Source organism: Pecten maximus, chromosome 13 (genome assembly GCF_902652985.1).
Source record: "Pecten maximus chromosome 13, xPecMax1.1, whole genome shotgun sequence".
Classification (NCBI taxonomy): Eukaryota; Metazoa; Mollusca; class Bivalvia; order Pectinida; family Pectinidae; genus Pecten; species Pecten maximus.
Window position 1 is genome coordinate 31,313,595 of NC_047027.1, and position 25,727 is coordinate 31,339,321.

General features: G+C 34.6%; 2 protein-coding genes across 2 annotated transcripts; one reads left to right on the forward strand and one right to left on the reverse strand.

Moving 5' to 3' along the window:
* Positions 1-7,173: 7,173 nt before the first annotated feature.
* On the forward strand, positions 7,174-10,633 carry LOC117340662. Its single transcript, XM_033902427.1, has 4 exons — positions 7,174-9,306; positions 9,343-9,414; positions 9,466-9,513; positions 9,549-10,633. Exons 1-4 carry the CDS (start codon positions 7,174-7,176, stop codon positions 9,864-9,866), a joined length of 2,571 nt encoding a protein of 856 aa, XP_033758318.1. The 3' UTR covers positions 9,867-10,633.
* LOC117340226 (UPF0686 protein C11orf1 homolog) lies at positions 9,860-25,358 on the reverse strand. Its single transcript, XM_033901979.1, has 3 exons — positions 25,042-25,358; positions 12,094-12,178; positions 9,860-10,910 (listed from the first exon to the last, which is right to left on the reverse strand). The coding sequence occupies exons 1-3, from the start codon at positions 25,258-25,260 to the stop codon at positions 10,741-10,743; spliced, it is 474 nt and encodes a 157-aa protein (XP_033757870.1). The 5' UTR covers positions 25,261-25,358; the 3' UTR covers positions 9,860-10,740.
* Positions 25,359-25,727: the final 369 nt, after the last annotated feature.

The window sequence follows — 25,727 nt, forward strand, 5'->3', positions numbered from 1 at the left end:
AGTGTAAGGTTTATAACTTTATAGTGTAAGGTTTATAACTTTATAGTGTAAGGTTTATAACTTTATAGTGTAAACTATAACTTTATAGTGTAAGGTTTATAACTTTATAGTGTAAACTATAACTTTATAGTGTAAGGTTTATAACTTTATAGTGTAAGGTTTATAACTTTATAGTGTAAGGTTTATAACTTTGTAGTGTAAGGTTTATAACTTTATAGTGTAAGGTTTAACTTTATAGTATAAGGTTTATAACTTTATAATGTAAGGTTTATAACTTTATAGTGTAAGGTTTATAACTTTATAGTGTAAGGTTTATAACTTTATAGTGTAAGGTTTATAACTTTATAGTGTAAGGTTTAACTTTATAATGTAAGGTTTATAACTTTATAGTGTAAGGTTTATAACTTTATAGTGTAAGGTTTATAACTTTATAGTGTAAGGTTTAACTTTATAATGTAAGGTTTATAACTTTATAGTGTAAGGTTTATAACTTTATAGTGTAAGGTTTATAACTTTATAGTGTAAGGTTTATAACTTTATAATGTAAGGTTTATAACTTTATAGTGTAAGGTTTATAACTTTATAGTGTAAGGTTTATAACTTTACAGTGTAAGGTTTATAACTTTATAGTGTAAGGTTTATAACATTATAGTGTAAGGTTTAACTTTATAGTGTAAGGTTTATAACTTTATAGTGTAAGGTTTATAACTTTATAGTGTAAGGTTTATAACATTATAGTGTAAGGTTTATAACATTATAGTGTAAGGTTTATAACTTTATAGTGTAAGGTTTATAACTTTATAGTAAGGTTTATAACTTTATAGTGTAAGGTTTATAACTTTATAGTGTAAGGTTTATAACTTTTTAGTGTCAGGTTTATAACTTGATAGTGTAAGGTTTATAACTTGATAGTGTAAGGTTTATAACTTGATAGTGTACGGTTTATAACTTTATAGTGTGAGGTTTATAATAACTTTATAGTGTAAGGTTTATAACTTTATAGTGTAAGGTTTATAACTTTACAGTGTAAGGTTTATAACTTTATAGTGTAAGGTTTATAACTTTGTAGTGTATGGTTTATAACTTTGTAGTGTAAGGTGTATAACTTTATAGTGTAAGGTTTATAACTTTATAGTGTAAACTATAACTTTATAGTGTAAGGTTTATAACTTTATAGTGTAAGGTTTATAACTTTATAGTGTAAGGTTTATAACTTTATAGTGTATGGTTTATAACTTTGTAGTGTAAGGTTTATAACTTTATAGTGTAAGGTTTATAACTTTATAGTGTAAGGTTTATAACTTTATAGTGTAAGGTTTATAACTTTATAGTGTAAGGTTTATAACTTGATAGTGTAAGGTTTATAACTTTATAGTGTAAGGTTTATGACTTGATAGTGTAAGGTTTATAACTTTATAGTGTAAGGTTTATAACTTTGTAGTGTAAGATTTATAACTTTATAGTGTAAGGTTTATAACTTTATAGTGTAAGGTTTATAACTTTATAGTGTAAGGTGTATAACTTTATAGTGTAAGGTTTATAACATTATAGTGTAAGGTTTATAACTTTATAGTGTACGGTTTATAACTTTGTAGTGTAAGGTTTATAACTTTGTAGTGTAAGGTTTATAACTTTGTAGTGTAAGGTTTATAACTTTATAGTGTAAGGTATAACTTTATAGTGTAAGGTTTATAACTTTATAGTGTAAGGTATAACTTTATAGTGTAACGTTTATAACTTTATAGTGTAACGTTTATAACTTTATAGTGTAAGGTTTATAACTTTATAGTGTAAGGTTTATAACTTTATAGTGTAAGGTTTATAACTTTGTAGTGTAAGGTTTATAACTTAATAGTGTAAGGTTTATAACTTTATAGTGTAAGGTTTATAACTTTATAGTGTAAGGTTTATAACTTTATAGTGTAACGTTTATAACTTTATAGTGTAAGGTATAACTTTATAGTGTAACGTTTATAACTTTATAGTGTAAGGTTTATAACTTTATAGTGTAAGGTTTATAACTTTATAGTGTAAGGTATAACTTTATAGTGTAAGGTTTATAACTTAATAGTGTAAGGTTTATAACTTAATAGTGTAAGGTTTATAACTTTATAGTGTAAGGTATAACTTTATAGTGTAAGGTTTATAACTTAATAGTGTAAGGTTTATAACTTAATAGTGTAAGGTTTATAACTTTATAGTGTAAGGTTTATAACTTTACAGTGTAAGGTTTATAACTTAATAGTGTAAGGTTTATAACTTTATAGTGTAAGGTATAACTTTATAGTGTAAGGTTTATAACTTTATAGTGTAAGGTTTATAACTTTGTAGTGTAAGGTTTATAACTTTATAGTGTAAGGTTTATAACTTTATAGTGTAAGGTTTATAACTTTATAGTGTAAGGTTATAACTTATAGTGTAAGGTTTATAACTTATAGTGTAAGGTTTATAACTTTGTAGTGTAAGGTTTATAACTTTATAGTGTAAGGTTTATAACTTTGTAGTGTAAGGTTTATAACTTTATAGTGTAAGGTTTATAACTTAATAGTGTAAGGTTTATAACTTTGTAGTGTAAGGTTTATAACTTTATAGTGTAAGGTTTATAACTTTACAGTGTAAGGTTTATAACTTTATAGTGTAAGGTTTATAACTTAATAGTGTAAGGTTTATAACTTTATAGTGTAAGGTTTATAACTTTATAGTGTAAGGTTTATAACGTTATAGTGTAAGGTTTATAACTTTATAGTGTAAGGTTTATAACTTTATAGTGTAAGGTTTATAACTTTATAGTGTAAGGTTTATAACTTTATAGTATAAGGTTTATAACTTTATAATGTAAGGTTTATAACTTTGTAGTGTAAGGTTTATAACTTTGTAGTGTAAGGTTTATAACTTTATAGTGTAAGGTTTATAACTTTATAGTGTAAGGTTATAACTTTATAGTGTAAGGTTTATAACTTTGTAGTGTAAGGTTTATAACTTTATAGTGTATGGTTTATAACTTTATAGTGTAAGGTTATAACTTTATAGTGTAAGGTTTATAACTTTGTAGTGTAAGGTATAACTTTATAGTGTAAGGTTTATAACTTTATAGTGTAAGGTTTATAACATTTGGAGGGTGTAATAGCTCTAACAGCCAGTTTCTTTTTTCCTATATCTTAACCATAATTTCTCTTTGTCAGAGATATAGCATCTTTAATGTAAATGTTGCTTATTTATTTGTTAGTCATATGTGCATGTAAAAGTATTTAACATGATGGAGACAATAAGTCACATATTTATTATATTTCATTTATTTATTAAAAATTAATAAATAGAAAATTGAATGGTTTTCTTTTGAATATAACATATTTCACTCGTATGACAGGATATACCAATATTTTCTGTCATACTCATGAAATTTGTTATAAACAGGGGAACCATTAAATATCCTCTATTTGTCATATTATCTGCCTGTTATTCAATGAATTTGTCTGTGTGATATTTTTGTTTTTAATATTACATTATCAGTGTAATGTACCCTGTAGTGTTGATATATGGAATAAGAGATTTTCTACCACAATACGCTGTGTTAATCCACTCTCAAGCCAATATTTTATAAATATGCCGACTGTTGGATAAGTATATGTTATATACCATTAGTGGTATATGACTTTCTGGTCTTTTGATTGGTCAAGAATTTGAACTTTGACCCAAGCTGCAATTGTTAATGACGTCATCAATAATCGATTGACGTCACATCACTGGGTCCTGCACGTCACTGGTACACTTTATTTGCATACACAAAATTATACTAGCCTTGTTTCCCTTTGATTAAAGCTGATATTATTGTGGTAGAAACAGGTCACACGACTCGTATTTGTTGGATATGGAATTTATTTCACACGAGTAAGTTATTTTTTTAAAGTTGCAAAAGATACTTGCTTTTAGCGAGTGTCATTTGCAACTTTTAAAAGCGAGTGTCTTTTGCATATCCAACAATCACTCGTTGTGTAACCTCGATATCTCATTCATAGAAAATGGCTTAACAAAGTGACTGTCTGAATTTGACATTGCCCTTTGCAATTTTCATTCAAAACCTGTCAAAACATAAATTTTAAGTTTAAATTCAATTTGTTTCATTTCAATTGGGATTTTATGAACTTCTAAGTTATAATCAAAACATATTAAATTTATTCTATAAAAATGGAAATTTATTCAAGATCCTATGTATATTAGTTTATTAAGATATTTTAAAGAATTGTGTCTACTAAATAAGCTATTGAAGCAATGCCTCCCTGAGTACTGACTCAGCGTACAGTGTATTTGTACACATACCACGTATTTATAAATGTACAGTTACTAATATTCATTGTTTCATATATTATTTTGTTTTTTTTCATCAGATGTTCTGTTACCTATGAAAATAGCACCAGATTAAAGTGATACAATGTATATATTATAATAACAAATGTATCATAGACACATTTTCTCCAAATAAGTATTACTTTTATGTACAAATGAACATTTTGGTTAGCTGTTTCTTTACTATGAGAATAGCATTCCTTTCAATATTCTCACATGCAAAATACCTTCTGTTTTATGTATGTTCAAGATTGACTTATGTCTGGACCACATTCTCACTAATTAAAGCTTTCTATTTCAATGTTTGACTAGTTTAAGAACAGCAACAATATCTCATCTACAGCCATCATGTTATGAACAGACCTGATGGAATAAAGTGGCCCTGACAATTTAAGTTGTCTCCGTGTTGTTACTATCGTTAGCCAACTGTTTGTTTGTTTGTTTGTTTTTGTTTAACGTCCTATTAACAGCCAGGGTCAGTTAAGGACGTACCAGGTTTTGGAGGTGGAGGAAAGCCGGAGTACCTGGAGAAAAACCACCGGCCTACGGTCAGTACCTGGCAACTGCCCCACGTAGGTTTCGAACTCGCAACCAAGAGGTGGAGGGCTAGTATTAAAGTGTCGGGACACCTTAACCACTCGGCCACCGCGGCCTACTGTCAGAAGATGTGGTCCAATATCTGTGTGTTACTATTGTCAGCCCACTGTCAGACGATGTGGTCCAATATCTGTGTGTTGTTACTATTGTTAGCCCACTGTCAGACGATGTGGTCCAATATCTGTGTGTTGTTACTATTGTTAGCCCACTGTCAGACGATGTGGTCCAATATCTGTGTGTTGTTACTATTGTTAGCCCACTGTCAGACGATGTGGTCCAATATCTGTGTTGTTACTATTGTTAGCCCACTGTCAGACGATGTGGTCCAATATCTGTGTGTTGGTACTATTGTTAGCCCACTGTCAGACGATGTGGTCCAATATCTGTGTGTTGTTACTATTGTTAGCCCACTGTCAGACGATGTGGTCCAATATCTGTGTGTTGTTACTATTGTTAGCCCACTGTCAGACGATGTGGTCCAATATCTGTGTGTGGGTACTATTGTTAGCCCACTGTCAGACGATGTGGTCCAATATCTGTGTGTTGGTACTATTGTTAGCCCACTGTCAGACGATGTGGTCCAATATCTGTGTGTTGGTACTATTGTTAGCCCACTGTCAGACGATGTGGTCCAATATCTGTGTGTTGTTACTATTGTTAGCCTACTGTCAGACGATGTGGTCCAATATCTGTGTGTTGTTACTATTGTTAGCCCACTGTCAGACGATGTGGTCCAATATCTGTGTGTTGTTACTATTGTCAGCCCACTGTCAGACGATGTGGTCCAATATCTGTGTGTTACTATTGTTAGCCCACTGTCAGACGATGTGGTCCAATATCTGTGTGTTGTTACTATTGTTAGCCCACTGTCAGACGATGTGGTCCAATATCTGTGTGTTGTTACTATTGTTAGTCCACTGTCAGACGATGTGGTCCAATATCTGTGTGTGGGTACTATTGTTAGTCCACTGTCAGACGATGTGGTCCAATATCTGTGTGTTACTATTGTTAGCCCACTGTCAGACGATGTGGTCCAATATCTGTGTGTTACTATTGTTAGCCCACAGTCAGACGATGTGGTCCAATATCTGTGTGTTGTTACTATTGTTAGCCCACTGTCAGACGATGTGGTCCAATATCTGTGTGTTGTTACTATTGTTAGTCCACTGTCAGACGATGTGGTCCAATATCTGTGGTCTGTCATCTGTCCCCTGATCAGTAATTACAATAGACTGACATACGGACACCACAAGCAAAACAGCACTGAACCAAAGCCACACCAATTGACTTTCTGATCCTCCAGATGGTCTGATCTATAACTATACTAAATACGTAATTGGTAACCGTATCAAGAGGTTCGGGAATGACAAACTCGGGCACAGTGCTAAAGCCGAAATATACCTTTGTTCTCTTCTAAACTATCCAATAGGATAAAGAACACAAACACGAAAGTTGTATTTCCCAGCGACATAGGCACTGACTAACTGATGATATTTCCCAGCGACATAGGCACTGACTAATTTATTGTCAAATAACAATACATGTATTACAAAATAACATATTTCACACACACAGCTCCTACCCTAACCTAACCTATACTGTATTATAATACACCATATGGAAATTATCCTTAAAAGTTTAAAATTTACGTGTGATCTGGTATACCTGTGTCGCCTGAATGACACGTATAGGCTATACCTTACCCGATTTGCACGTGCAAATACCAGTAACGCCACCTATTGGCGTACCTCATACCAAAGAGAAAATAATTACATCATAATTCCTACCGTCAACCGGTTGAAATTATATTCATTAGCCTGGAGAGCCTATGCCACAAAACAGATCAATAGGCAACTCTCAAAGACACAGTTGCTGTAGCGAGACCTAATACCCCAACATCAAAACGTGTAGAATTTTCATCTAAAAAAATTTGTTCCCAGTCACCTGCGATAAAGTTGGCCCTGACTGACCCCCAGGGGCTTATGGGCAGGAACAAAAAGGGTCAAATTAACTGAAATTTCAAAAAAAAAATTGTTCTCAAGACACAAATAAGGTAGAATCAGCTATTCTTATTAATGGAAGGGTCTTAAAGTGTTTTAACAAAGTTTTTTAATTTTATGACCCTGGGATTTTATGTTTGCCTCGGGGAGGGGAGGGTACACTTTTACTATAGTTTATACAGGGAAATTACTTTTTTTTACTAATCATGAAATTGTATCATATAATTCTGAAATGTTTGCTGCAGAATTGCCTCCAATACATCCCTTGGGGGCTCCAACAACCTGTTACTCAGTGGAGTATCAGCCTCAGTGGAGTATCAGTCTCAGTGGAGTATCAGTCTCAGTGGAGTACCAGTCTCAGTGGAGTATCAGTCTCAGTGGAGTACCAGCCTCAGTGGAGTATCAGTCTCTGGAGTATCAGTCTCAGTGGAGTATCAGTCTCAGTGGAGTATCAGTCTCAGTGGAGTATCAGTCTCAGTCTCAGTGGAGTATCAGTCTCAGTGGAGTATCAGTCTCAGTGGAGTATCAGTCTCAGTGGAGTATCAGCCTCAGTGGAGTATCAGTCTCAGTGGAGTATCAGTCTCAGTGGAGGACCAGTCTCAGTGGAGTACCAGTCTCAGTGGAGTATCAGTCGCAATGGAGTATCAGTCTCAGTGTAGTATCAGTCTCAGTGGAGTATCAGTCTCAGTGGAATACCAGTCTCAGTGGAGTATCAGCCTCAGTGGAATACCAGTCTCAGTGGAGTATCAGTCTCAGTGGAGTACCAGTCTCAGTGGAGTATCAGTCTCAGTGGAGTACCAGTCTCAGTGGAGTATCAGTCTCAATGGAGTATCAGTATCAGTGGAGTATCAGTCTCAGTGGAGGACCAGTATCAGTGGAGTATCAGCCTCAGTGGAGTATCAGTCTCAGTGGAGTATCAGCCTCAGTGAAGTATCAGCCTCAGTGGAGTATCAGTCTCAGTGGAGTATCAGTCTCGGTGGAGTATCAGTCTCAGTGGAGGATCAGCATCAGTGGAGTATCAGCCTCAGTGGAGTATCAGTCTCAGTGGAGGACCAGTATCAGTGGAGTATCAGTCTCAGTGGAGTATCAGTCTCAGTGGAGGACCAGTATCAGTGGAGTATCAGCCTCAGTGGAGGACCAGTCACAGTGGAGTATCAGCCTCAGTGGAGTATCAGTCTCAGTGGAGTATCAGTCACAGTGGAGTATCAGCCTAAGTGGAGTATCAGTCTCAGTGGAGTATCAGTCTCAGTGGAGTATCAGCCTCAGTGGAGTATCAGCCTCAGTGGAGTATCAGTCTGAGTGGAATACCAGTCTCAGTGGAGTATCAGCCTCAGTGGAATACCAGTCTCAGTGGAGTATCAGTCTCAGTGGAGTATCAGTCTCAGTGGAGTATCAGTCCCAGTGGAGTATCAGCCTCAGTGGAGGACCAGTCTCAGTGGAGTATCAGTCTCAGTGGAGTATCAGTCTCAGTGGAGTATCAGCCTCAGTGGAGTATCAGTCTCAGTGGAGTATCAGTCTCAGTGGAGTATCAGTCTCAGTGGAGTATCAGTATCAGTGGAGTATCAGTCTCAGTGGAGTATCAGTCTCAGTGGAGTATCAGTCTCAGTGGAGTATCAGCCTCAGTGGAGTATCAGTCTCAGTGGAGTATCAGTCTCAGTGGAGGACCAGTCTCAGTGGAGTATCAGTCTCAGTGGAGTATCAGCCTCAGTGGAGTATCAGCCTCAGTGGAGTATCAGCCTCAGTGGAGTATCGGTCTCAGTGGAGTATCAGCCTCAGTGGAGTATCAGCCTCAGTGGAGTATCAGTCTCAGTGGAGGACCAGTCTCAGTGGAGTATCAGCCTCAGTGGAGGACCAGTGTCAGTGGAGGACCAGTCTCAGTGGAGTATCAGTTTCAGTGGAGTATCAGTCTCAGTGGAGTATCAGTCACAGTGGAGTATCAGCCTCAGTGGAGTATCAGCCTCAGTGGAGTATCAGTCTCAGTGGAGGACCAGTCTCAGTGGAGTATCAGTCTCAGTGGAGTATCAGTCTCAGTGGAGTATCAGTCTCGGTGGAGTATCAGTCTCGGTGGAGTATCAGTCTCGGTGGAGGACCAGTCTCAGTGGAGTATCAGCCTCAGTGGAGTATCAGTCACAGTGGAGTATCAGTCACAGTGGAGTATCAGTCTCAGTGGATTATCAGTCTCAGTGGAGTATCAGTCTCAGTGGAGTATCAGTCTCAGTGGAGTATCAGCCTCAGTGGAGTATCAGTCTCAGTGGAGGACCAGTCTCAGTGGGAGAAGTTGTTCTGGGTAATATTGATTGTATGTTTTGGTGTTCAGGTCTCGGGCGAAGTTGTTCTGGGTAATATTGATTGTACGTATTGGTGTTCAGGTCTCGGGCGAAGTTGTTCTGGGTAATATTGATTGTACGTATTGGTGTTCAGGTCTCGGGAGAAGTTGTTCTGGGTAATATTGATTGTATGTTTTGGTGTTCAGGTCTGGGAGAAGTTGTTCTGGGTAATATTGATTGTATGTATTGGTGTTCAGGTCTCGGGAGAAGTGGCTTTGGGTAATATTGATTGTATGTATTGGTGTTCAGGTCTGGGAGAAGTTGTTCTGGGTAATATTGATTGTACGTATTGGTGTTCAGGTCTCGGGAGAAGTTGTTCTGGGTAATATTGATTGTATGTATGGGTGTTCAGGTCTGGGAGAAGTTGTTCTGGGTAATATTGATTGTATGTGTTGGTGTTCAGGTCTGGGAGAAGTGGCTTTGGGTAATATTGATTGTATGTGTTGGTGTTCAGGTCTGGGAGAAGTGGCTTTGGGTAATATTGATTGTATGTATTGGTGTTCAGGTCTGGGAGAAGTTGTTCTGGGTAATATTGATTGTATGTATTGGTGTTTACTTGATCAGTTTGCTGTTATATAGGACAGACACTAATTTATAACAAAATGATTTAATGTACAGAAACAGTATAATGATGCAATGTACTAGTCTCATAAATTATATCGTGATTCTACTGACATACAAAACACTACCGTACATAATACTGCAGAATGAATAGTTAGTAAGCAATTGCCGAGTCTTCTCCAAAATACTTGAGCTCAATACTATATATAATCTCTAGAAAATAATACTGTAAAAATACCAGGTCATTTTTCTTACACGTATTAATCATTACAAGCCCAGCTTGCTCCTTCTATTATACTATAATAGGTATAACAATATTATTGTGTTTATAACACAGTTAAACCCAATATATAACCATCATTCATTCAACATCAGATATAGAACAATGAATGATGTATGTACACTCACCAACAGCAAGTAAAAATCATATAAAAACACATAAAACAATATCACAGATTTATAAATATTCTCTGTTCCTTAAAAGAAACACACCAGCAACGACTTTCTTTGTTCAAAAATTACTTTCCAAAATTATTTTGATACCTTAATTATTTGCTTTATATTTCACCGTTTTTTTTCTTTCCGTTATTTACTGTCACTATCTTTTTGATAATTAAAAAAAAATTCTTTATTTACCGGTACCTTTAGTAGAGTAGAAAAAATATGCATCCTGCTTTCTTAAAAGGTACAGGATAACTGTCTTCCTTTCATTAACATATAAATTTATAAACAGATAAAATTTTTCACAACCAAATCATTTAAGTGTTCTAACTTTTCTTTTGAAGCTTTTTTGCATGTTTTTTTTTTTTTCAAATAAAAGTCCAGGTAAACATAATAAAAACGGCTGGTACAGCCTTTCCACTTCTCTTTGTAGATATGTCATGAATGCAAGGTTTCTATAGTTTCTATGGTTACTGAGCAGCATTAGAACTCTCCTGTGTGGGTGGTTGAAGAGGTTGAACACGAATTCTTGGGTCAACATAGGATGACCGTGTTGTAGTCTCCCAGCTATTGTAGACAGCTTTAGAGGCATTACTATCAATTTCTGGTTGGTGCCCAGGAAATGCATGGCTGTGACGAGCTGAAAATAGAATTGTTCCTAAATAATAAATTCTTATTTGATATGATTTAAGCAATTATTGAATCCAATACGATCTTGTCAATAAACACATCTCCTGTGCACCTTGTTCTACTGCCTGCCTATGTGATTGTGATGGCAAAATACACTCATTTAAGTTTTGTTACAAATATTTTCCTAGTTTTTGAGCTGCCTTTGGAAGCTTCCTGCCAAATTTCATTGACTTTATTCCAGCAGTTTAGGAGAAGTCGAAAATGTAAATTGTTTACGGACGGACGATGCCAGACAAAAGGCGGTTAGAATAGGTCACTCAGGTGACCTAATACCGTAAACCAAACCAAACCAAACCAGTGGACTAAATCCTGTCATTATTAATATAAAGAAGATTTTAAAGAATTTGCACTTATTTTCCCTGTTGGGCCCCACCTATCCAGCCCCAGGGGTACCTCACTCCTCAATTTTTCAAGGCTGGATCTCGTTTGTTCAATAATGCTCCAGGCCAAATTTCATCAAAATCCATTGAAGCATTCAGGACTAGTAGCGATTTAAAGAAATGTTGACAGACGACAGGCAACAGACATCACTGATGCTAATGTCATGGCATCATGACTGTCTTTAGGTGAGATTAAAACCTGACCAAACAGTCACCTGTTAAGTGGAGTGTGTCATATCAGAATCTGCTTTGGTCAATTATACCACCACGGATTAGGACTAGGGATTCCTTTTTACTTTCATCAGAAAGATAATTTAAATCGAACTCTGTAACAAATTACTTCCATCATCCATTAGGTGACACATCAGAGCCTTCAATTTTCTGATGTGATATTCCGAGGTGCATAAAAGATATGTTGAGGCATTTTCAGGTTATCTTATGTTACTTTCAGAATTTCCAACCTTGACTTTCGATGATGTTTACATAGCTCTCTTTAACCTTATCAGAATGTAACCCTTGTACATGTATATAGGAGATGGTTACAACTCATAACCACCCTTAATATTTTATGGAACTTGCAGTCAAAGTCATTTCGTTTATTGCAGATTGGTCAAAACAGTTGGACCACAGTTGTTGGTTTATAATGACCTAATGATTTTATGTTGCTTTCTGACAAGCCTTGATAGAGGCCTTCAAGGCCTGTATCAACTGTTCACCTGTCAAGTTTTCTACCTGAGCCTTATCTAAATTTACCTTTCAAATGTTTTAGCTCATCTGGAACTTTGTAAGGCTGTCTGTTGTAGTTTGTACCATATGTTGACTCAAAGTAGTGATCATACTGAAAAAAGCAAAAGAATTGCACATAATTATGTATCTACATAGTCTCAAAGTCCAATCAAAGGCAAACTCTGACAAGAGGAAATTAAGAATCCAGGCATGCATCCAGTAATTTAGTGATAATGCTTTTTTGGCGAGGGGTCTGGGGGCCACGAAGGCCCCCATCGGGTCCAGGGTAGCGCCCCCCGGCGGAAAATGAATATAAAGCAAATTTGCAATCATTCGGGATCGTTTTCTAGAGAGTAAGTTGCACAAATTCATAGATGTATTCAAAGTTTTATCTGACGTGACTTTCATGTGCAAGAATATCGAAAGTTTGTAACTTGCTTGTGTAGAGAAAGTTATTGACTTTTCGTTAATACACCATATTTATAAAGTCAACATGGACTAAAACAAAAATAAAAGACTTTTAAAACATTTTTTTTCGCTAACAGATCAGAAATCGGAGATCGCAGTGTGTTATGCGTGCGTGACCGTTTATATATATTAAGCTTCAACTTTTGGCCATATTATTTTTCGATTTGATTACAACATGTTTTATTTGCATCAATATATACAAAAGTATTGGGCAATGGCTTGAACAGTTAAATGTATTGGTATATACATCACACCAATTAAAATCATCATCCATTTCTATAAAAGATTTCCATTTCTCTTGACTGTTTATAGGTTTTTTTACAACCTGTTGAACGAATTTCCAGTAAATTAACTTGCAGTCAGTTTTACTCAAAACAACTAGCTGGTACAATATCCTCTTTTCTAGAGGGTAATACAACTTCATTATGACCTACAGAAGTTCGGTATGCTTGTTTCCAGTGTTTGTCAATTTTGTTTATTATAGAATAATATGAAATGAAATCCAAAGAAGGTATAGTTTCTAAATTGTTAAATTCTCTTATCATACCATTTTGGAAAAGATCCTCAACTATACCGAAACCATATACTGTTTTCCACTGATTACAAAACTTCATCTTTTTAATTGGTACAAAATTTATCAAGCTCTTACCTAAATATTCTGACAAGTATCAGGTTCACTTTGGATTTCTGACAGTGTAGTGATAGCTAGCATCTCTCCAAAAAGGATTTTTAATGTGATCCCCTACTTCTTTTAGCTTTTTTCTGTCAAGGTCATATAACAGTTCCAATTCAAATGGTAAAATTTCTTTTAATATTGTAATCCAGGTTCTCCTAGAGCCCTCAAAAACTTTTCTAATCCATTTGACTTTCAGATATTTAATGAATGAGAAAACATGTGTCATGTTAAGTCCCCCATCTTCCTTGCGTGCAATTAAAGTGTCACGCTTTATCTTTTCAGCTTTAAAATTCCATATGAAACCAAACAAGATACGGTTTAGCTTATTAAGAAATGTTCTTGAAGGATTTGGGAGTGTAGAAAACAAATGCACAAATTTGGGTAATATAAGGGTTTTATAATTGTAATACGTCCAATCAAAGTAAGATCTCGGCAAGTCCAGTACCTTAGAAGTTTGGTAATATACTGTAGCTTATTTTCATAATTGATACGTTCCATATTATCGAGATTTAAGGAAAACATAATACCCAACAGTTTGAAATTAGCATTTGACCAATTAATACTCAAATCAGGACATATTCTTTGAAAATTTCTTATTTCCTATCCAGTAAAGGTTGGATTTTTGTAAATTTATCTTTAACCCAGATACCATGGCAAAATCTTCCAATAATTCAACCGCAGTGTATAGAGATTGACTACTGCCATCCAATAAGAGATAGGCATCATCAGCATATTGACCAAGAAGAAACTGACTACCTGCTATAACTATGCCTTTGATATTATTGTTGGATTTCAGAGATAAGGCTAAAAGTTCAACTCCAATTATAAACATGTACGGTGACAATGGATCACCTTGACGACAACCACGACCCAGAGTAAAGAAAGGTGACAAGTGACCATTGTTGATTATACAGCTTTTAGAATTTCTATAAAAAACTTTGAACCATTTACATAATGACTCCCCAAAATTAAAAGATTTCAATGCTTTATGTATATAACTCCATTCAATGGAGTCAAATGCTTTTTCAAAATCCAAGATAAATAATAGTCCACAGTGATTTTTTTCCTCTAATATTTTTTTGAGTAATAATGTCATGATGTCATAAAGAAGCCTAGTGTTATCCCCTGTGAACCTACCCTTAATAAAACCAGTTTGTGTTTCACTAATGATATTAGGAAGAACCTTTTTAATTTTGTTGGCTATAGATGCTGATGCTATTTTGTAGTCTACATTTAACAGGGAAATAGGTCGCCAGTTTTTTAAATAACGTCTATCTTTATCATCTTTTGGGATACATGAAATAATGCCTTGAGTTTGGAAATCTGATAACTGCCCAGTGCTATATGCATAATCCATAGATCTATGCAGAAAAACTCCAAGGTCCTTCCAATTTTTTTTTATAAAATTCCACACTAAAACCATCAGAACCTGGACTTTTCCCATTATCCATACATTTTAATGCATTTGCTAATTCCGATAAATCAAGTTCTCCTTCACAACTGTTCTTATCAGTATTATCAAGTTTAATATTATGGTTAAAAAAAAGAATTTTCATATTGTGCAAAATCATCTTGTTTCGAAGTATCTACAGATTCTTATAAAATTTAACCTCTGTTTCAATTATCTCCCCTTGATTATCCAATATGTCTCCATCATCTGTTATTAATTCAGTTATACTTTTATTAACATAATGACGCTTTTCCAAATCACAAAAATATTTTGTTGCTTTTTCCCAGTTTTCATACCAATTAGCTTTTGACCTCAACATTAGACCTTCAACTTTACTTTTCCTAATAGCTTCAAGTTCCTGCTTTTTGTTACTAAATTCTCCCCATAGGCATTCGCTTGGATTTAGATTCATCTGTTTTTCAAGTTCTTGTATTTTCAACTCTAAATCATTCTCTAGTTTTCTCTTATTTTTTTGCTTTTGAAATTGAATAGGAAATTGATAAAGAGCGAATCTTCACTTTCAAAATTTCAAAAAATAGCTGATCATTTACCCTCAAAACAATATTTTCCATGTTATTTCTATCACCTTCAACATAATACTCCTCTATAGCCTCTGTAATGTAGTCCTTAACCTGTTAAACATAAATTAAATCTTCTAAGAGAGAAGCATTATGTTTCCAGTATCCCCTACTACGTTCTACTTTACTGAAATTTAAATCTAATTCTATACAAGAGTGATCAGTTCTGTAGCCTGGTAGGATTTTTGAGTCTTTTGTCTTTGAATATATATCTTGCAAAATTAAAAAATAATCAAGCCTGCTTTGCCGAATAGGATTTTTTTGCCTCCAAGTAAGGTTTCTCAAATCCTCAGATAAATGTATGTGAGACAAAAGTCTTCAGTGGTTGGCCAAAAGTGAGTGTGAAAAATTTAATTCTACTATAATGTTTAATCTTATAGTACCAATTTTATTCAATGATTTTTCCTGAATTTGTAGATTTAAGTCGATTTTAACAAAACTTTACATGCTGAAAGATATCAATTTCCATTGCCATTAAACTAGAGAAATCAAGAGCTATTCACAACATGAAATGTTCCTCTCTCCTGTTGAATATAAGGAGTTTATTTTGTCCAAGATTTAAAAATTCTAAAAAAAAAGTCTAGGAATTAAGAGTTTTAATTTTTAAACCATCAAGTGGTGATGTTTGAATTTTCTATAAATCATTATTGTATTGAGGTATCTGAAATTAAAGAAAATTTCATTTCCAATATTTATAGTGTTAAATTGTACTGCTATATTACATCTCTGTCCAGCATTTGAAGTTTAATAAGTCTAAGACTTAGAGTTTTCATCTCAAAACACAAACTTGTTACAGTTTTATACCGAATCATATACAATTAAGCCTTAAGTGGGGTTTCCTCTTCTAAGCATTAATCAGAGAACTAAACTCTGTTGAGATCTCCATGGAGTATCTGTTGTAAGAGAAGGTGATGGATTGTATGTGTTCTGTCTAAGACCTTAGGAGTGAGAATTAACAGTTATTGTATGGATATTTCTGGAAATAGCACTTTTATTGTCACCCGAAACATTAACTATTTCCTTAGCTTCTGGAAATAGTGCTATTTCCGTCACATCTACACAGTAACTGTTTAATACATATTTTTGAATAATAAAATATTTTGAAACCAAAAAATGTATTTAAAACCCTTCAAAGTAATGAAGAATGATACATATTTATGTTGCACATAATCCTCTATTACCTTCACTTTGTAGAGGAAAGTCTGGTAACTCTGATCATTTATTGATCACTACTCCGTGGCACCTTTATACATGTATCGGTATTTAAGTTTTACACTGTAGAGACAATATAAATAATTTTGGGGAAACAATTATGTAACGAAAGGAATATTTAATCTTCCATTCACAGATGTTTTTACAATTTTTTTTATAAGGATGTGGTCAGAACCAAGCAAACCGTTTGACAAATGAGGGGTTAGAATAAGTGGCATTTTCCTGTATTATTTTTCACCTCTGGTACGTATACATGGCGATGCACTATCAAATGGTCCTCCCGAGGAAGCTGACCCAGATTGTTGGGCCATCAGTGCAACGTGACAGTCATATGTCAACGTAGGCCCAAGTCATATGTCAACGTAGGCCCAAGTCATATGTCACTCAACGTAGGCCCAATGGTAAAGTTAAGCTGTGGTATCTCGCCATTGGCCCAACATCTGGAAAAAGTTGAATATCAAACCACAACGCAACATGCGGGTCTCTAGCCTCGGTCTGCATGCAGCTATAGCTAGTAGGCCGATAGCGAGCCTGGGCTAATACATATAGGCCAGTAGCAGTCACTCACAAAGCAGTGTTCGAAAGTGAAGGTGGTCCTATGGCCAGAGGCTATTGAAAACCTGGTAGGTCTATGTAAAATTTCAAAGTGTTTGCCCCATTGGCTATATGCAAAGTTTGAGTCCTGACATGTACATTACAATTCATGTAAACACCATTCCTATATTTTCTAACAAATGATCATATGAAATCAGAGCTTACAATAGAGTTTGTTTTACCCATATGATAATTTGCTTGATGATGCAAGTGTTTGCATGACAGTTATGCTACTTTCAACAATATGTTTACAAAATGGGTCTATGGAAAAATGACTTGGGCTATGGGATTTCAATTTTCTGTAGACATATTGTCCAAGGAATTTTCATATATACTTTCATACACTGACAAAGACATTAAGTTGTTTCATTATCTATCTATCCATGAGAGGGAAAACACATACATGTGTTTACCGGTAAGACAAATACAATATAAGATGTATAGGCTATTTCTAGTGAAAACTTTAATTCATATTCTAATTGTTTGGACCATCAACCTATTAAGCCTAGTGATTACACAGAGGTCAAATGCTTTTGCGATATACATAACATCAGTTACTTTCACAAATGAAGAATGTATAAGAGGGCATATATGCAAAAACAGTCTCCATTATTTATTCACATTCATCTCCACTTTCATCAGAATCATATTAATGCAGGTCTCAAATTTGTCAGACATCTTTTGTAATTTTGTAGGGAGGCTTAAAGGGGTTAATCTGGTTTACTATTTTATTATTATTTTATATTTATATTTCCACTCAATTCAGACTCAATGAACCTACCACAGTTAACTCGAGTCATTTTTCAATGAACTATATCAAGTCCGGCGTAGGAATACATTTGTCGAGCTTGGACTATATTTTTTTTAATTCCTTTTCAAAAGTGATCATATTTATATGAAATAAATTCCTTTAAAACTAATATTTGTTTTAATTCGCTATTAAGTTTGTTCACGAAAGAAATCCTGAAAGAATTAACCATATGTAGACGAAGAGTGATGACGTACATTTCGGTAAGTTCTGTGGTAGACTTGCACAAGTCCCTATTTGTCAAAGACAAAATATTGTACAAAATATCAAAAAAATATAAATATAAGGATTGAATAAAGTTATGTTGAGGTGTATGGGGGTATAAACCTCAATAGGTCTTGAGACAAATTTATTATGAACTGCTAAATTTGTCTCAAGACCTATTGAGGTTTATACCCCCATACACCTCAACATAACATTATTCAATCCTTAAATGTATCTTATCAAAAAATACATCCTAACATGTTACATAAGACTCTCTCTAGAAATGTTTTGTGCTATTTTTTGAAAATTAGAATCATGAATTTTGCTGAAAATGTTTCACAATTTTAGATACAACATTAAAAATCATGAATCATACGTGCACAAGTATTTAGTACAGTCCCTAATATTTCTAGTATACTAAAAATATATGTTATTGGTTGACATACTTGTATTAGAAAAAATGGACTGTACAAGTATTTGTTTTATCTTCATATTACAGATCACACATAACTGGATTTTAATAATAGTTTTAAATTTAAATTTAAGTTAGAAGAATCGTATGTCTTTTTGGTTTGCAAAAGAAGATGAAGAAGTAATCTTGATTGAAAGATTTAAGAGAAAATTAATATATGTTTAGACAGTGGCCCAACGTTTAGCCAATGATAGGCTATCTTTTCCCACCAGCAACCCAGCATTGGGCCAATGGATAAAAAGCTGTTGGTTCAACGTTGTTGCCACTGTTGGCCCAACCGTGCAGTTACGTTGGGTCAACATTGGCCCATTGGCGGTGTGCTATCTGGGGAGTGTCCATGATCACCGTGGAGAAGGTTAACGGTCTTGGAGGGCGCAGGACTCGCGTCCCCTTGTATTAGGGGGCGCGGCGACGCACTCGGAGGGAGCACGAAGCGTGAACAAGCTTGAACAAATCGCGAACTCTTCACTGAAACCAACACCCCACAAGGATAGATTAGTTATTGCTGAACATGCAAAAATTAATCAGAATTAGATTAGCTATCGACATCTCTCTCAGAGATCGGATCGAAAAAGTTCTTGCTCGTATCTCTTGCCAAATTCATGCTTCGCGCTCCCTCCGAGTGCGTCGCCGCGCCCCCTAATACAACGGGACGCAAGTCCTGCGCCCTCCAAGTCTGTTAACCTTCTCCACGGTGATGATGCCTAATTAATTGCAGACTTTCTGGTGTATGTGTTAGTTTACATGTCAGGTCCTTGTTGATGAGCATGCCTATAAGTAAACCAGCTGTTAACTACCTCCAGCTCGTGTCTGTACATGTCGATCATTTACGTTTTCTCAATTGTAATCAAAATACAAATTAAGAAGTATCACAAAATCAAGATCGACTTTCTAAACATTTTGAGCGAGTTTCCAACATGTCAAGTTTCGACAAATAACAAAAATGTAAATATTCGATAATAAACATTAAATGAAAGTACTGTAGGAGGCGTTAGTCAGATGTAAAAGGAGATATTTGAAATAAAGCAAGAGTACAAATTAAACTGATATCAACATGACTAAACATTTCCACTTAAGTGTGTCAAACCAACCCGACATAATGGTTTTCACAGTCCTGATGAATGTAATGGTTTAGACTGTTCCGATATACATAATGGTTTTAACCATCTTAAAGTTTCAAACCTACTTCTAAAAGTAGTTAAACATTTCTTATTTCAATCAAACCTTTACTTAAGAAGTCAAACATTTTAATTTTTTTTCAAATCAACTTCTACTTAGGTACATGTCATTAACATTCATACTTTAAACCATCTTTTATACTTAAGTAGTTCAAAATTTGCATTTATGTGTTTAAAACAAACTTATATTTTATAGGCCTGGGTATTAGAAATGTCGAAACAATATGATATGCATTTCGATAAGTTATAACAATACACGATATGTATTGAAAATACAGGGAGTATCTGCTACTTTTTTTGTTGAAAGTGTGCAATGTCTTTCAATATCTTGTAAACAAAATTGTTTATTCCTTTCTATTTTGATCTTAGAATAATATCAAAATTAGATTGACGGCTTTTAAAAGTTATTACACTTTTTTTTCAACAAAGACCTCATTTGTTAAGGACAATTATTTTTAAATTAGATATCAATTCCATCTATTTTAATAGATCCAATGTCAATATTAACAATAAACTGTGATTTGTGATTTGTTGCTTTTTAATTTACCACCAAGATGTAGATAATAGCCTAGTAGCTATAGGTACTTATATAAATATACAGCGTTTTACATGCAAAATATTGAAGAAAACTTTCATATTTGATATCAATTCAATATGATTGTATAAGTCCCTTGGGGTGGGGAAAGAACCCTGGGCCTATTTTTACATCAGGATTGTGTTCATCTCTTGGTCACTTTGGCGTAATTGACATAAATAACTTCTTCTCTGAAACTAAGCAATCGATATAGCTCATACTTGACTGGTAGCATCATTTTGGGTAGGGATTCAAAATTGTAAAAATGGTGGGGTTGACCCCTGGGGGCAGGGTCAAAAGGGGTCAATTGGTTTCTCTGAAACTAAGTTATGGATATAACTCACATTGGTGTGGTAGCAATCCCTATGGGGTTGTACCCAAAGTCAATTTCATTTCATGGATTAATTGCACAATTTGGTATAAAACCTACATTTGTATGGTAGCATGGTTATGGGGTGGGTATTCAAAATTGTACGAATGTTGGGGCTAACCTCCCGGGGGCTGAAGGATGGGACCAAAATAGGTCTGACATTTTTAGAATAACAATAAACCAATGTACATGTACCCATATAAAATGCTTATGATATATTGACATAGAAATACCAGCGACAAATAAACTTAAGCATCATTCTTGTTTCATATCTCATAAAACCAGGTGAGCGATACAGGCCCTCTGGGCCTCTTGTTTTATCTGTGAAACCATTCAGATCCCAACTCCATAATCTTGCTGGACACCCCTTTTGAGCCAACAATTGAATTGCAATTTATGGATAATTTTTAATTTTGGCAAGAAAACATTCTTTAAAGGGCATGTCTGCATCATTTTTAATAATTTGCCCTTGAAACTTCGCACACACCTTCATAAGAGCCGGTTCTTTAAAATGTGAATGAAGGTCAAGTTCAGAGAGATAAACTCAATATTTGTAGCCAGTCACACATGTTACATGTATCTGTTTGCCAAATATCCAGCCTTCATGTGTATGTGCAGTTTTGGGTCATTTTTTCATTTTGGTAGGAATTTCTTTTTAAAAGTGCCATATCTGCGTCATTTTGATTATTTGACCTTGATACATTGCACACACCTTTAAAAGGGCCGATTATTTAAAATGTGACCCAAATTAATAATTTTGAAAGAACTTTGAATTTTTTTCATCATTTGACCCCCGTGACCTTGAATGAAGGTCAAGGTCAAATATAAGTATAACATTTGTAGCCAGCCATACGTTATCGATGCGCCAAACATCAAGCCTTCATGTGTATATAGATAAAAGAGCAGAAACCTTTATTCTGCAATTTTGGATTATTTTTTAATTTTGGCTGGAGAAAATAGCTTTATGATTCTTTTCCAAGTGCCATATCTTTCTGCCTTATTTTTATCTGATGACAATAAAATATGCACATTCTGTTTCAGTGGACTATGTTCTTTCATATGAAATGAAAAAAATAATCAATTTGAGATTTTTATTTTTGACATTCGAACCCATAACAAGTCGTTGGCCTTGACATTCTCTGACAATATGTCATTGAGAAAAGTTTGCCCTAACCACGTGCTAACCAATTTCCAATGAAAATGAAACAAATTATGCTAAAATATGTGTGATGAGTTTCCTATATAAACTATAGTAAAATGTATCCTCTCCCCAGGGAGAATGCGACACATAGGGGGCCATGAAATTAACAATTTTGATAAAACAGTTTAAGAACCTTTTGTACACCATTCTGCGATATCTTGGTCTTAAGAAGAAGACCGACGCATGACGACAGATCAAATTATAATGGTGTATATTATGAGCTGAATGTCAAAGGATTGTAAACTCTGTACAAATTGTATTATATTATCAGGCAGTCAGCCTAAATATATGTTTCATATCTACCATATTAGAAGTTTGATGTTTTGTACGATATATATATATACTTAATTTTTACACATACATTAAATGAGTTAGCTACTTTCATAAATTAAGATCTTTTTTCTAGAGTTTACTAGGCCGGATGAAATATGATCATGAGCAATCAGTATGGTCAATATGAGATTTGATAAAATGCCTCTCGTAGGTCAACCACTCATGATCACTCAACTTCTTTTTGTAGGAGTCAATATTATATGTACGAGAATTAAACTCTCGCGATGTCTGTTGCACATAAGTACAAAGAAATACATTATCACTTAAGCCTAAAAAATTCACACTTAAGTAGCAATAACACATAATAGTCGAAAACCTGATATATATGTGATCAGTGATAAGAAACAGTACTTATAAGCATTTTTGGCAATTTATCCTGAAACAGCTATAGCCTTCCATATTTGACATCTCACAGATTGTTGCTTGTATATATATATAGTTTTAAAGGTCAACATTGGAAAAAACCTAAATGGTTATACATGAATTCATAATAAATAGAATTATTTACAAAAAAGTTTCATTTATTTTCACACTTTCTGGAGACCAATAAGGAGATTGATGATTATTTTAAGGGATATGTTCGCGACATGAAAATCAAACATTTTTAATTAAATTTCAAAAGCAAATAGAGATTTATTTTGAAAGTTATGATGAATATTGATATTTGAGAAAGTCTTATATTATATGGATTTGATATCGATTGCCAATAGATATACATGTATTTATCATTTTACATGAAAACAACAAAAAGTTATATTACATGAAAACAACAAAAAGTTGTACTAATAGGTTAAAATGCAATTGGTATACATTTTGTTAATCTACAATTACTTTGTATTGTTTAAATATTCTATGTAATACAAACATTTCACAGCTTGGTGCATACAAATGTTTATATATATTACATGAAAACATTTGAAAAGGTTGAATCGTGAGCTGAATAATATATAAATAAGACAAGCTGGTTCAATAATAATTTAGCATTTTCATATATATTACGAGTGCGGGTAGCTACTGCAGTAAACCTTATCACAGAAATCCAGATTCTGTATATTGTCTCTGTCGGGGAAGGTACAGCACAAATGACCACCACGACAGATATGTGCCAGTTTTCTTAGTTTTAAAAAATAAACGATCGAATTCCATCACGCCATCACGTAGGTCTACCGATTCATGGATTTGAAACACAGGGACTTCGATCAGTTATCGCAGTAATCCGAAGGGTTCTGGGGTTGATATCGCCTTAAAGCTAATTAAAGTTTGCATATAGTATATAGCAAGATCGTCACAAAATTCGGACTATAATCGCAGTAGATATTGTGATTTTGTGGTCTGGCCAGGCTTGAACAACTTATCGTAAACAGTTCCGTCCTAAATAAACAAACACTTATTTCAGTGGGTCAACAAACAGATTTAAACTTTGTAAGCAACTTGCCTTTAATTCATGTTGATAGATATCAATTTCTAGCGACAAACATCATTTTAATGCTTCGTGTGAAGCCCGTGTCCACGTGCCTCCATTTTGACAGATTGCTCACTCACGTAAACAGACGAAACACGTGATCGCTAAATATCGGACTAAATCTCAAAAAATCTCGTGAACAAACTACCAAGTTGTAAACAAAAGAAATGTTGTTAGCCAAAACCTGGAGGGTATTATGAAAATCAGGAATTTGTTTGCGCTTGGTTGTTATGCCATCTTTATTTCTAGTAGTTAAACAAGTGTCCTATGTAAGGTAACGTCAGAATCTCGCAGTTATCTCCCTTCAAACAGTATTTTCAATATAGATTTGCAAAAATCGATGCAGGTGTAGATATTTACAAGACATTATTCTTATTGTTTATTTAAAATAGTTCCTGAAGTGTTCAAAACATTATCAGCATAGTTAATACATTTCTGTGCACATCTACTTTGAATGACGGACTACAATGACGTGCCTCATACTTGGAACTAATTATTAGCGAATCATTACCCCTAGTTACAGAAACTACCACCAGAGGTCTCAAATTCCGGGCTTCCGCCGAAGAGAAATTTATACTGAATATACCTTTTTCATGTAATAGCACTTTATTTGTAGTCTTGATAGTTTTCATAAATGTATATATAGTTCAACTACATCATATATGAACTGAAAGAAACTACAAAATGAACTGTGAAAGGAAATATAACGAAAATGAAAGTGAGAGATTGTGACGTCACAACTCGTAGGTGATTGTAATATGGCAGGCGTAAACGCCTCCATAAAAATCAGGATATGAATCTTCGAAGTCTTATATTTTAGGACTAACCCCAGCCCTGGTTTCCTCTGCCCCCGACACCGGACTTGGACATTCCAACATGCAGCTACAGCTACAGTAGATGTCTGTTGCAACTGTCAGGGCCAGAGCCAGGGTTTCCTCTGGCCTTGACCACAGGTCTACACCCGAGAGGGGAGTTAAGGTGGATCACATGACACTTGAAATCCCTATATTACGCCAACATAAATATTCGATATCGTCGATGTAATAACGAAATCCCAAAATAAAAGAGTATATATTTATGCCAACCTATGCGTCTGGCTAACTTGCACGCCTTTTTATGGATGTGTAATGTAAAACTGAAGAATTCAGAGAGCTTATCCAGAATGTTTTTTGCTGTTTTTTTTTAAAACAGTTACAACAATTTCATCTTCTAGATCTAATTCAAATAATCACATTCTAGATCTACTGAAATATTTTTTTTTAATATTTTTGAAACTGTTCCCTTAACAAGGATATCGCATCAACATATTAATCTAGTGGGTGTGTTAATTGAGTATACAGAACTGTTCAGAAGCGCGCGAACATTAAAAAAAAAACAGATTAACAAAACAAATACCTGAGATGGAAGTGCCTTTGCCTCTTTCACTTTTTCTACGTCGAATCTTTGCTCGTTCCAGTTTCCGACAAGTGTGTTATTTGCAAACGAGTTTTCCTTATTCGTGCATCGCCAACCGAATTGATCGAACTTTTCAATATCATGAGTGTGCGTCCAGACTTCGCCTAGTCCACTAGCTCTAACCATCGCACGGAATGGAGGCTCTTGTTCCATGGACATCTTAATTAATAGGTATGCTTGTTCAGTTTATCAAAACTGTGGAAGTGTTTATACTCAAACGTGACAACACAGATTCCGGATATCATGTGACAAAACGTGGTTTGTTGCTGTAGTGATTGGGGTTATGACCTATGGAAATCGGTGTCACCTAAAACGTTAACCCCAGAAAATATTCACCTGGATAAAAACTATCCGGTAAGATCTGAGTGGTTTTCCGACTACCGGCAGGCATAGGCCAAAAAGAACCATAAGATCTAAAACAGTTTCGATAATTAGATCTACATCACATCGAATATTGTTGAGAAAAATGGGTGGTAGAGAATTTGTGTATCCCGAGCCGAGTGGATTTTCATGAAATGTATTTTAACGTCCTAAATCCACGATTTTCATTTTCCAGGGGGAGAATTTGTGTAGCCCGCAATCAAGCGTGACTATTCATGTTTTTTGCTAATCATTTCCGATACATG